Source organism: Meleagris gallopavo, chromosome 6 (genome assembly GCF_000146605.3).
Source record: "Meleagris gallopavo isolate NT-WF06-2002-E0010 breed Aviagen turkey brand Nicholas breeding stock chromosome 6, Turkey_5.1, whole genome shotgun sequence".
In the NCBI taxonomy this organism is placed as follows: domain Eukaryota; kingdom Metazoa; phylum Chordata; class Aves; order Galliformes; family Phasianidae; genus Meleagris; species Meleagris gallopavo.
In genome coordinates, this window is record NC_015016.2 from 50,273,883 (window position 1) to 50,287,835 (window position 13,953).

Here is a 13,953-nt window from a genome sequence, read left to right on the forward strand (position 1 = left end):
TGGTTAATGGAATGATCATAATTACAGATTTTAAAATAGCCTTTTCCCATCCCTTCTTGCTCTAGTGAAAACAGATGCAAAATAAGCAAGGTAAGGATCAGGGAGGAATGTGTGTAGTCTTGGGAGACTCTGGATTTTGGTTGGAGACTAATAAAGCCAGGTTCTTGAGGCTTGGTCTGGAAAATTATACTGGGGCTTTCAAGTCGTACAGTGCAGCATCCACTTGCTCCCTGTCCCAGTTGCGTGCACCCTGCACATGGAGACCCAGCTACAGAATACTCACATCCCCAGATCCTTCTGTTTTCTGGCCTCAGTTGCCTCAAGAAGGGCTGCAAGAAGGTACTCCTCTGGTGATGTAGGGAAACTCGCTCCCTGTCTCTCACAAATCTGAGCACAAATTGCTCTTTTAAAATGCATAGCAACAAGAATTGGTGAGAAGTGTTTTTATTTACTAGCACACTTGGCCCACAGGATAGGCCTCCAGCTCCTTCCTGCCAGATTTACAGCCTCTTATTTCCTTTCTGCTTTTCTGACACATGCTGCATCAGCATGGCAATTTGGTGAACAGCCTGGTCCTGTTAATGTATTTAAGACTGGTCTTGAAAGCTCCTCTTGGGTTGATCCACATGGGGGGAAGTGTGGAGCAGTGCTTAATTTCTTGGTTCTGATAAGACCCAAAGTTAATGCTGACTTGCTAAGTCTTGCTGGTAGTTCTGTGATATTTTAGCCGCCGTTAGGATCAAGGCAAGCTTTAAAGAATCATACAGATTCTTTATAAGAATAACAGAATCACAGAATGGCCAGGGTTGGAAGGGGCCTCAAGGACCGTGAATCTCCAACCCCCCTGCCACATGCAGGGCCACCAACCTCCACATTTTATACCAGCCCAGGCTGCCCAGAACCCCATCCAGCCTGGCCTTGAACACCTCCAGGGATGGACGGGGCATCCTCAGCCTCTCTGGGCAGCTGTTCCAGCACCTCACCACTCTCTCTGTGAAGAACTTCCCCCTGACATCCAACCTCAATCTTCCCTCCCTCGACTTCAAACCGTTTCCCCTTGTCCTGCAGTTATCAACCCTTTCCAAGAGTTGACTCCCCTCCTGCTTGTAGGCTCCCTTTAGGTACTGAAGGCTGCAATGAGGTCACCCTGCAGCTTCTCTTCTCCAGGCAAAACAAGCCCAGTTCCCTCAGCCTGTCTTCGTCTGGGAGCTGCTCCAGCCTCCTGATCATCTTTGTGGCTCCTCTGGACCCTCTCCAACAGCTCCCTGTCTTTCTTCTACTGGGGACTCCACACTTGGACACACTGCTGCAGCTGGGGCCTCACAAGAGCAGAGTAGAGGGGGACAATCACCTCCCTGTCCCTGCTGCCACCCCTCTTCTGATGGAGCCTAGGATACCATTTGCTTTCCGAGCTGTAATCACACACTGCTGGCTCATGTTAAGCTTTTCATCTATCAAGACCCCCAGGTCCTTCTCCACAGGGCTGCTCTCAAGGACTGTTCCTTCCAGTCTGTATGGATGCCTGGGATTCCTGCGGCCCAAGTGCAAAACTCTGCACTTTGCTGTGTTGAACCTCATCAGGTTCACCCAGGCCCACCTTTCAAGCCTGTTGAGGTCCCTCTGAATGGCATCCCTTCCTTCCACCGTGTCAGCTGCACCACTCAGCTTGGTGTCATCAGCAAACTTGATGTTAAAGACTGGAGTGTGTTCAGATTCAGGAAAGTGGGTATTTTCTCTTCTGGCTTTGGCAGTTAGTTGTGCTCACATCCCAAACGGTGTGTCTGAGTACACAAGCAGACCTTGGCAGGCCAATCAGAGTATCAGATCCTTATGCTTATTACAAGCAATCCTGTCTGCTTGTCACTGGAAGAATGCACAGTTCTTTCCCTTGCAAAATGGTGATTGTGTGTTCATAGTACATCTTCCCCTGCCCCCATGCAGACTGAAGTCTGGTTGACTTGATGAATACTGTGAGTGGAGGCACATTAAATGAGCATGTAAACATGTAATTATCTATACAATTAGCCAGTTGATTTCTTTTTTTTTTTTTTTGTTAGCTTTGCTTGCAAGTATGGGAGCACAATTATCTAGTTGAGCGACTTATCTGAAGCCAGATGCTTAATTAACATACAAAACATACAGAAGTAAACGCTGTTAAAAAGATAGATCTAGTTGTGGTACCCTGTATGGGGCTGCTGAATCATGGACTGAACCTCTGATTGATCACCTGAGGTGAGCAATGAGTCAGCCACGGGAGCACAGGTGAAGGCAGTTCACCTGTGCTGCAGGAAGGGGTGGAGTCTGGCTGCACCTCTCCTAGAGCCATTTAAGAGCTGACTGCCAGTGGGGAAGGATCTCTCTGGAGATCTGCTCTGCTGGAGTCCATCTTGTGAGCCCAGGATAGGGTGAGTGACTTCCTTTCCTTACTCCAATATAACAATTACATTAGCCAAGCTCCTGGATATACCATACCATTTGTATATCCATTGATTATGCATACCCACTTCTTTCCTTTTGGTGTGTGATTTGCTAAATCTGAATGTTTTCACCTAAGACTGTCACATGGTTTCTGCATTACCTCTGTCCTTTATAGTGCTGCACATGTAGCATTTTTCCTTGTTGTAGGTATGGCACTTTCTGTAGAAATTGTTCAGAAGTTGCAATTAACCCATGTGCTGGCTTTGGTAAGAAGCTGTACCATGTGCTTGCTGTAAGATTGGTGCTACAATGTTTTTAAAGCTGTTCCATTTCCCATGAAATGCAGCATTGTAGGAAAGCCTACTGAAATAAGGGGGCTGCTGACAATTGCTGTTTGCTGCAACTTCTGGAAAGTAACAATGGCCTTTACAATTGTCTGTAATGGTGCACTTGAAGTCTTTCTGCACTTGGTGTTTCCTGTGCTGGGAAGCTGCCACTCTGTGGAGAATGAGGGATCTGGCAGTTTTGACCTTGCAACTCTTGACTTTTGCAGTGAATAAAACCCCAAATGGTTCATGCTTGATGTCTATAGCACTTCTTGTTGTTTGTCCTGTGACATGTAATTAAATGCTAAATTCAGCTCTTTTGAGTTGGCTTTAAAAGAAGTGTGTGCAAAGGTAGTTTCAACAACATAGGTAGTTTCAATAAGTATGAAGCTTCTGAATTGTGGCCATAGTTCTGTACGTGTGAATCACAACCTTCATCCAATTGGCCAAACATAGTTTGCTTCTACTCAGTTCAGTTTGACCTTGTTCCTAGTGGTAGCTCGGAGATCTGACGCAGGTTGACAGAAGATGTGAGGACCATGGTACAGGTTTAAGTGCAAAGTGATAGCTGAATCTGATTCTTTCTTGTTCCTACAACTTCCTAGACCAGGAGCAGCTCCAGGGACATTGTCACATTGTCAGGGTGCAGTTCGTGTGCGTCAGAGTAGATCGGGCTGGGGCTAGATGCTGGCTCCTTCAAGCCCTAAATAGACAGTGGTGCCTGTCCTTAGGAAGAGCACAGCTGTGCTCTGTGCCAGCAGGCAGAAGCTGCAGATTTTGCCTCCCAGGCTCAGGGCAGGGTTGTAAATAAAGCCTCTGGGGCTGGGCTAGCAGCATCTGTGTTGTAGACTCCTGTGCGTGTTTAGGCTCTGTAGTGTCAATTTAAAACAACTGAATTTGCTGAAAATGTTGTTTGAGTTTATATTTCCCTTCCCTACTCTGCTGTTTATTCTACAGTGAACAACAACCACCTTCTCTCTCTATTCCTGTGCAGATGTCGCTCCTACGAGGACTGCTGTGGTTCGAGATGCTGTGTAAGAGCCCTCTCTATCCAGCGACTATGGTATTTTTGGTAGGCCGCAACTAAATTCCAGATTGTAATGTTTCCAGTGTCCTGTTCTTGTCTTGCTTGTACGATCAGAATCGGTATCACTAGCCCTGTGATTTAAAGTAAAATAGATACAAGTATGCAGTAATGTGTACGCATAAATGAAATAAATGAAAATTTTCAGTTATAATCAGTTATATCATGATTTTGTAATACATTAAACAGTAAAAAAGAAATATTTTTCTGATGAGTAGTGAGAAAACACTGGAAAAGGAGGATACTTGTTTCAGGTTGGCTGTTTGCATTTCTGCATCCTGTTGGTCTATACAGCCAGTGGTCTCACATTTATCCTTACACCTATCCCAGCTACTACAGCATTTGTCCATTTTTGTTGAGCACTAAATTTAAAATTTTTTTAAGAAGATTGCATGAGGAGAGTTGTACATTCATACAGGGCTTAAGACAGTCTCCGTGCTTCGTGTCTTGAACATGTCATGACAGTTCTCTGTATTGAGGCTTTAGTTATACTGAGAATGCCCTTGGAGATGACAAGGGAGAAGGCAGAAAAGTTTGAGTTTGCAAAACCAGCAGCTCAGTAATCTGGATAAACCTTAAACTAATAACTTTTATATGCATAACAAAAAAATAAGGTAAATTCTTTTAGAGAGGAACTTTTTAAAGCACTTGAATAAAACCTTCCCGTTACAGTAGAGAGGAAGCAAAAGCTCTCCTAGAAAACCTGATTTTAGACATTCTTTTATGAAGAATTTGAAGACTGCTTAAAAATAATCCTTAAAAATTGAAATGAGTAACCACTGAAAAACAGGAGCCTGATATAATATAGAGATCTCCCAAAGCTGGCTGTGGGATTTCAGAGTACAGTCCTTATGGATATAACTGAGGAGTTCTGCTTCTGTATCCGTAGAGTAAAATTGTGAATCTGCTTTCCTGTTCAGAACACTGCCAAAAATAAATGTATTAATTTTGGCTTAGGGAAATAGGACCTCATTCTGCTCTTGTGTCCACTGCAGAAAGAAGAACAAAACTTGATCCTGTCATAAAATGTGTCTTAGTGTTGTTCAGCGCTGTGGTTCCTCTCAGCCACCTGGGAGTGCTCTGGAGGAGATAAGCATGGTGTGTAGGCATGCCTCTGGCCAACTTAAGGAGAAAAAAGGAATAATACAATCCTTTTCTTGCCTCCAACCCTTCCAAAAGTGCACAGTTATCATATCCTGTGGCCTTGAAGCGAGGGAGGCTATGGCCTTGAAAAGAAAGGAAATGATGTAGCCATTAAAGTCAAAAAAAAAAAAAGTAGGTTTACTGAAGCTTGTATCGGTCACTACAATGTCTGATAAGTACTCAGATTCAGAAAAAGTCGCTGTTCAAAAGTACTTCTAAGAAGATCTGCTGATGCACTCTTGCTGCATATGCCAGGGCATCTGAGCAGGGCAATCATCAGGAGGGTTTAGTCAGGTTGGAAAAGAAGCTGACAAGAACAGAAGCAAATTGATGGCCTTTTCCTTAAAAATATATATCTTGGCTAAGAAGTGCAAAATATGATGATTTTGTTTCTGTCATTTTCACTGTTGAATGCTTCTGCTTGAGCTTAAATGTCAGCTGCCATATTTTCCATGGGAGTCAAAATTACAGTTTTACTCACTTAAGAGCATAGAATCATAGAATCCTTAGAGTTGGAAGGGATTCTATACGGTAATCTAATCCAGCTCCCCTGCAGTGAACAGGGACATCTACAGCTAGATCAGGCTGCTCAGAGCCTCTTCCAGCCTGGCCTTGAATGTCTCCAGGGACGGGGCTTCCTCCACATCTCTGGGCAGCCTGTTTCAGTGGCACACTTAACACCTAAGAGTCTTTTTTTATGAGCAGAATTAGCATTCCTCTTTGTACAACCAGTCCCCCTGAAACCTACTGACTAACCTAGATGATGCTCTAAGAGTTGGGTCTAGGGTATGCAGCTGTATGGGCCTAGCATTTCAGTTTCACAATCCAGTGGCATAAGTCAGATAAGAATCTGAACTTTCCAAAAGTTCAAGGGCACTTCAGTTTTGGATTTGTGTTTTATATGCCAGGAAATATTGAACAATAATACAAATCACAAGAAATGTCCACAGTACGTCCGTAAGTAACTCAAGTTATAGCTGTCTCAAATGACATAAACAACCCGTCCAACCTAAATGATTCCATCATTCTGTGATTTAAGAAACCCTGATAAAAGTCAATGATTGTTGGCTGATAGATGGTACTCTGTTGTTGAACAGTCTCAGTTTGAGAGCTCCCTGAATGCAGATGGGTTTTGACCTCCTCCTTCTCTTTGCCTAGGTTCCTTTTGATGATGGGAGTTTTGTTCTGTTGTGGAGCTGGTTTCTTTATCAGAAGACGGATGTACCCTCCTCCACTTGTAGAAGAACCTACTTTTAATGTGTCTTACACCAGACAACCAGTCAACACTGCATCAGGTCAGAAAACATTAAACAAATTTCACTAATTTCTTACATTTGCCAAGGTATTGAAAAATCAGTCACTAACTCCTTATCCATCGAGTGCTCCACCCATCAAATCCACATCCCTCCAATTTGGAGATAAGGATGTGGTGGGGGACCATGTCAAAGGCCTTGCTCAAGTCCAGATAAATGACATCTGTCACCTCCCTCTTGTCCACTGATGCCATCACTCCATCACAGGAGGCCACCAGATTGGTCAAGTGTGACCTTCCCCTGGTGGAGCCATGCTGGCTGTCTTGGACCACGCACCCATTCCTCATTGTGATCCGTATCATCCAGGAGGATCTGTTCCATGATCTTACCACAGAGGTGAGACTCACTGCCCTGTAGTTCCTGCGGTCCTCCTTGCTCCATTTCTTGTCAATGGCAGTGACGTGAGCTTTCCTCCAGCCATCCGGGACCTGACAGCCATGACTTTCCAAATATGATGGAGAGCAGCTTGGCAACCTCCTCAGCCGGCTCCTTCAGAACCCTGGGATGCACACCATCCAGCCCCATAGACTTGTACACATTCAGTCTCATCAGGCGGTCTCAGACTTGCTCTGCCCTTACACTGGGGGGAGATCTACCACCCTGGTCCCCACCCAGAGGTTTAGGGATGCAGGGCTCAGGGATGTGAGAAATACTGGAATCCTGGCCAACAGTGAAGACCGAGACACAGAGCTCATTCAGTATAGCTTACTCTGTGGCCATATTCTTCCTTAAAGGGAAACATTCTTGTTGAGATGTATTCTGATGTACAGAAAAATACAGTATGCTACAGAACACTCCATGATGTCCTTTTTGTCTGAGAAGACTTTCCACCACACTCAGGAGCTGCAGTCTGTCTGGGATCTCAAGCCTCTCCTTTCTGTATTGCAATAGTTTTTCTATCTGGAGAACACAGCAGGGCTCTGTTTCAACTGGTATTTGGTTGGGACAGTAGTGCCCTTTGTTTCACTAAGTTATTTCTACAGCATGCAAAACTGAAATGTTTTGGTGAAATCTCATAAATGAAGGTATTCCTGCATTGGGATGGGAGGAATTTAGCTTCCTGTCCTTACTACTATGAACATTTGGAGAAGACGTCTCTGAGCGTGCAGAGCACAGGCACACTTTCTCCAGTCCTGGAAGAATGTGACTTCTACCTGCTGCTGCTGTTGTTGATGCCTTTTCTCTCCTGTTATTTCAGGGTCTCAGCAACCTGGAGTGCCATACTACACAGACCCAGGCGGACCTGTGATGAATCCCATGGCGATGGCTTTCCATGTCCAGCCCAATTCCCCACAAGGAAACCCAGTTTACCCTCCTCCACCTTCCTACTGCAACACACCACCTCCTCCATATGAGCAGGTGGTGAAATCCTCCACATGAGGACTCTGTGGCTCTCTGACCTGACTCTGGGAGAAGAAGGTGCCATTGCAAAACAACCAGGATGGTGGGCATCTGCCCCTTTGAACATTTGCTAGCTTTCCATGTCCTCTCTCCCTTCCTACCTTGCACCTTTTCTCATTAAATTTCCTTGCAAAGGGGTGTATTTTTTTTTCTTTTTTTGCAGTAGAAGTGAATTTTTTCTTTGTCTTTAAAATGAAAGAAGTTGTCTTTGTAATGCTTTTAATGGAAATCTATATTTAAAACCTGTATGTCTTTCTCTTTATTTATTGTTTGTTTGACCTGTAGTTATAATTACTTTGTGGCAGACGACTGGTAACAGTTCCTTGTGCAACCCCAGATTGATGTGCATTCTCCTAAAATGGAGGAGAAGCCTTCACTTAGGGAAAATTACAGAGAAAGAGGGTAACTATAGAAAAGGTAGGACAGTCTTTTGCTAGAAATAGGGTAACCACTATCTTTTCTTGCTTACGGTTTTCTTGTAAAGCTCAGTTCTGATGCACACCATAGAGGCTCTGTGATAGAAGTCGCTGAGTGGCTGGGACACCGATGTTCACTGGGTGATGGAAGAAACTTTGCCAAGTGCCCTGAGAATGGGGATTCAGTGCTTTAAATGGTGCATATGAAAGTGAAGGACCATGAGCTGAGTGTTTCTTGGCCAGAGCCTGGACTCTGCCTATGTGAGCTACATCCTGGCTACACCTGTTTTGCCAGCGGTGAGATTGAATGAAACAGCTGATGACCTAAATATCAGTGGTGAGAGGCAAGTGCTGTAATCTCAGAATTACTTGGGCTTGTGCCTCTAGACTATACGGTTAGAAATATTGAAATACATAGAATTTTCTTCATTAAATTAGAGAACAGTTACACTAAGAGGGAATGGGAGCACATTTCCAAGTTTGCTCCCTTTGAAATCGATGGTAATTTTGTCACTGATAAATAATACTTTTGATTATGGTCTTGCTGCTGCCACAAAGAGTAACAAAGTAGAGCTGTCACCTCTGGGTGGCACATCCGTGAAATGCTCTCTATGGAAGAAAAAGCATAAAAGTTGAAATCCCACAGATTCTAGATGAACATTTCCTTTATTCCCATCTTTTTCATTACAGTATGCCCAGGCAGTTCCAGACACACATCCTACACATTGGCAGCTTGCTAGTGTTACTCAGAATCCAGCTTAATTTCCTGCTGAAATTCACAAGTCTTTAAAATGTAGAAAGACACTTTTTTGGAATCCTGCTATTGTCTGTTTAAAAAATATATTCTTAAAAGGAAAATATGTGAAATGCTAATCTTTTTTTTTTTCATAGAGATTATGTAAAGTTTCTTAATTACATTCTGCATGTCTGAAACTAAACTTCCAGGTAGCATTATTACTTAATAGAAAAAGAGCAGGATCAAAGGATTTTTACTGAGAAAAATCAGCTAACAGCTGTATAGGGATCAAGGTTTTACACATGCAATAGGATACATATCTTGGAAGAAGTGTTCCAAACAGTTCTTCATAATGAAACTGGTAACCTGTTTCCTTTAACTATTTTGGTTAAAAATCGAGCCAAAACACTCGTATGAGAAAAAATATATTTGAAATGGGAAAGAAACATATGTTGCTGAACTTAAAAGGAAAAGGGGAGTAGAGGAGGAAAAAACCTGGAGAAGCCTGCAGGGAGACGTCACTGCAGCCTTTCAATATTTAAAAGCTTATAAACAGGAGGGGAAATAAATAAACTTCTCACAGTAGTAGACAGTGATAAGACCAGAGAGAACTTTTTAAACTGAAAGAGGAGAGATTTATGTTAGATGTTAGGGGAAATTGTTCAGTAACAGGGTGGTGAGCTGCTGGAATAGGCTGCCCAGGGGAACTGTGCATGTCCCATCCCTTGAGGCGTTGAAGGCCAAGTTGGATTTAGCAGTTGGCAACCCTGCCCAGAGCAGGGGGTTGGAACTATACGGATGCGTTCAACCTAAAACATTCTGTAATTCTATGAAAATAGAGAAGAAATTTTAACTTCTTCCTGTTTAAATAGTTTTGAATTTATTTTTCTAACAGCACCAATGATAAATGAAGAAATTATAAGTAATCTCTTTAAAATATTAAACAAGTTAGTGGAGCAGAACCAGTGAAAAAAGATAGGGGACATTTTTACATCTCTTTGGAATAATGAAATTTCTGGAAGTTGAAGAAAAAAATTCTTAGAACCTGGAATGAATATTAATATGGTATTCATTTTCCTGACACATCTCTCTTATGATTAGATGATAATAAAAGCTTGAGGAAAGAGCATCACAGGGACTTATTTCCAAACTGAAATGTTACATATGTTTTATAGATCTGGTGAGCAGTGCTAAGTACTTCTTTTTACTTAGGGGCTATTAGGAAAGATGCATCAAGGCATCCTTTGAGCACTGCTTCCATCAAAGTTACTTTTCTGATGCGCACCAGTGCAAGCAAGTGGTATAAAGAAACCCACAAAAATCATGTTTTTCTCCTCTCCTCCCCTGCCATTTCTCTGCCATGACTGTGAGCCCCACTGCTGATAACAGGGGCAAATTCCACATCGGACATGATGTGGCTGCTTGCATGTGTTCCAGTAATTAGCAAGCTGCTAAATCAGCTGCACTGCAAGTGGGAGCTAGGTTGACAAGGATGGGACCAAACTTCTGTTTCTGTCTGGGGCTCCCCCAGCCCCTGCATTGCAGCTGCTCCTGTGCTTCATTAGCACTTCAGAAAAGATAATGCAGCGACAGGCTTCTTTGTGCTGGGGACGGAGTGTCTCTTTTCTTCTTTTCTCTTAAGCCCTCTGATAGTTTACACTGCTGTGAAAGTGAACAGCTGGAGATGCAGCATCAGGCAATTTCTATGAAGCAAGTGCTGAATAATAGTGCTGTGGGGTACTGCACTGCAAGAGATGTCTCTGCAGAGGAAATAACAGCAGCTTTTGGCTGCACCTGTGCATTATTTTGATTTCACACAGTGAGAGAAGGCGCAAGGACAGGTGTGTCTTTCTGTTTAGCTCTCACTGCCCAGCTGTAGCTCACCCAATGGCCACCACTGGATTTACATTTGTGGAGAAGCACCAGTGGTTGAACACAGGTCACTGATGCTCCTGATGAACTGCAGCTGCTCTACTGGGTGCGGACAGAACTCCTTCCCCTGTAAATCAACATGAAACAAGTAGGAAAACGCCAATGCAATGCCACCAGGGGAAACTGACTGCTTTGCTGAGCGCCTCGCCAGCACAGGACGCAGGCAGTGCTGCTCAGCCATAGCCTGTGCTGCAGCAGGCAGCCCTCCTCTTCTGCCCTCACACACCTCAATTCTTCCTGCCTAAAACAGCACTTTGGTGCCCATGACTCACTGCATTAGGAAGTCCCACCACATTTACCTGGCAACAGCTGCCATAAGATGAAGGAAAATGTTTTTAGATTATCGTCAGGTTTGTACCTAGAGCCTATTAAATAAGGAGGGGGAGGAAGCAGCAGCAGTTGCTCTCAGTAGCAGAGGGCTGTGAATTGGCTTTGTGAAAATAAAAATATTGCCTCTTGCTTGCAGAATACCTAGTTTAATTCTATTAAGTCCTTGCTAAGGGAAAATGTCAAGCTTTCTTAAAGCTGGAAAACTGATGTCATCAAGACATCATATATTTGTTCTTAAAAACCACCCAGTCCTAAATACATTTGAGCTGCAAACTGTCCAACAGCACCTGACCAAAGGGGAAAGCTCAGTAAAGCTGAGTAAAGAAAAAAAGTGAAGGTTAAGAAGAGATCTGCCCATACTTTGGCCATTGTTTCATCCTGCAGCACTCTGAAATTGGAAGTAGCTCAGCAATCTGAGCAGAGAACAGCTCACAGTGACCCCTCTGGAAGGGAAGGAAATCATACAACACACAAAAGAACTGCACACAAATTACCACCACATAACTTGATCTTTACTAATAAAGCCAAAGAACAACACATCCGCATTTTTTTCCTCTTTTTCTGCCCGAAGAACATCTCCATTTTTAACATACGGCTTTTTGCAACAGATGGACTACTACACGTGGACAAAGCAAAACAGGGAATATTTAGCCATTTTCCTCATTTTAGTTTGATGAGATTTCTGAAAATGGTGTCTTGTTAAAATGCATTTTTTCCACCCCTTCCCACAATACACTTGGTAACACAAGGTGTAACAAACAGAAAGGAGAGCTACATTGAGAGCCATGTGAGGAAGACAAAGCAAAGGCATTCACAGACCTCCTTCTGTGATATATGACATTCCCAGTCTTGCTCAATTCCAAGATAATTCTGCAGAGAACCTGGTGCTGGGCCTCACCCCACAGCAGAGCTGCAGTGCAGGAGCACGCAGAGGACATGCTCACTCTACTGACTGTGGCAATCATGCACCTCTGATCTCTACTCACTGTTTAGCAGTTCATGTGTGTGCACCTGCATTTTTCAAACCAGCCAGTAATTTTAATTCTCCCTGAATTCCAGCCAGCCAACATCATCATATTCCACAGGTACCATCCAAGCACAGCAGCCAAGAGGCTCCCAACAAATGAATGAAAGCCTTTCCCTGTCGCCCCCAGCTTGTTGGTCATGAAAGACAGGCCTGGATCCGCCAGGAAGGTGGGTGGCTTCTGTGCTGCATGTGCAGGAGCTCCTGCAGACCTGGCAGAGGAATGCATCCCACCCAGTTAACCCACCTCGTGCACTTTACAGCTGTAGAGGAGATGAAGGAGAAAGAAGGGGTGGGAATGGATGTGAAACAGAGGATCAGGTGGTGTTTTTCTAGTGTTTTTTTTACCTCCAGGTCTTCTTTTGTTAGGCTTTCTGTCAGGCTTCACTATGAGCTAGTTTCCTCCCTGGATTACAGGCAGTAAACCACACAGTGACAGAAAAAATACAGAGTTAGGCTTCAGCATGCACGCTGCAGCAAAGCATTTCACTTGAGCTGGTACATTCTGCACATTGCCTCCTGTGATCAGCTCCCTGTTCCTCACTGATCCCACTGCTTTCCGCCTCTTTGATCAGGGTCACTTCACCACAGCTGTTTGCCATGCAGTACCCTCCTCCCTGCTGCCTTTCAGAATCTTCCCTCTTGCCTGGCTGCACAGATGCATCTGGGCCCAGTGCCCCCCGCAGATCTACTCTTAAAGGAGTGTAAAAGTCTCTCTCACTGCTCCCAATCTTAACTGACAAATCAGCAGACATCAAGCTCTCTTAGCACTAGCACTGCTGCTATGCCTAGAAGAACTGAATCCAGAAAACATTAGCACCCCAACGGATTTGGCAACAGACAGGTCAACCAGTCACCTGCTACCTGTTTTATGCAGGTACAGACATGCACTTCCAAGCCGGACCACAAACACGAGGATTCAGCAGGTGCCCATGGTTGCAGATATCCCAATGGGCACCTGAAAGGCCAGAGTCTCAGCCATCTGCCACACTTTCACCTGATGTAAAGTACCAATTAAAATAAGCATCTGAGATGACAGAACACAGCAAGGCCTGTAAGGAAGGTGAGGATGACAACAGAACTTGAGCAAGTGAGAGAATGCCACTCTTGCCCTTCTCAAATAGTATGCATACTTGTTTATCTGGAAAACATGAATGTGTTGTAAATGTACGTACTTAAGAGTATGTTTCACTTCTCCCAAACAAAGAGCCCTTTATGAGCACATGGAGGCAGAACTCACTAACAATCTGACAGCTGAGACTCAATATTTCACAGCTCCACTGCACAGCAGGGGGAAGCAAAGCACTAACAACCCAGTCAAAAACTAAAACGAAAAGGCTTTTTCTGTCTTGATTTTAAGACAAAATAAACTTCAATTACAGCTTTTAGCAATGGTGCACATATTGCTTACTGATCTTCTGCAGCCTCCACAAGCAGCTGGTATTTATCGCTCCTGTCATATAGCATGGGATAAGTGCAATGGGGTCAGGAAATAGAGGGAAGGGCCTGGAACAATCCACCTTCTGATTCAGTAATAATAGTCATCCTGACTTACCAGCATGACTGGTATACAGTGCTGACTTCACCCTTACATGTACGCTATGTACTGCTGAAGAGAGATTTATTACAAATCCATGAACCACACTGGAGAAGCATAGTTACACTGTCCCTTCTCTCTTGTTGGAAGCAGGAGGAGGTTAGTTCAGGTGACTCTGCCTGCAATTTGGCAAGCTCCTAACATGCAGAGGTGGGAATGAGCATCTCCCCCTAGCACACAAACCAGGTGCAGGTAGCCTCTCTCTCTCTCTCTCTCTCTCTCTCTCTCTCTCT

At 43.9% G+C, this 13,953-nt stretch overlaps 1 protein-coding gene across 9 annotated transcripts in view; it reads left to right on the top strand.

The window, feature by feature from the left end:
* VOPP1 (VOPP1 WW domain binding protein) overlaps window positions 1-7,933 on the top strand; it is a 38,051-nt gene extending 30,118 nt beyond the window's left edge. For 3 of the 9 annotated variants that reach the window (XM_010713111.3, XM_019616721.2, XM_010713112.3), the window contains 3 exons: window positions 3,739-3,816; window positions 6,130-6,266; window positions 7,483-7,933. In XM_010713111.3, the coding sequence (XP_010711413.1) occupies window positions 3,739-3,816; window positions 6,130-6,266; window positions 7,483-7,664 (397 nt within the window). In that variant the 3' untranslated portion in view covers window positions 7,665-7,933. The remainder of the gene's footprint in view (window positions 1-3,738; window positions 3,817-6,129; window positions 6,267-7,482) is intronic. The other 6 variants (XM_019616715.2, XM_019616722.2, XM_019616716.2 and 3 more) reach the window with 2 other exon arrangements.
* The last annotated feature ends 6,020 nt before the right edge of the window (window positions 7,934-13,953 follow it).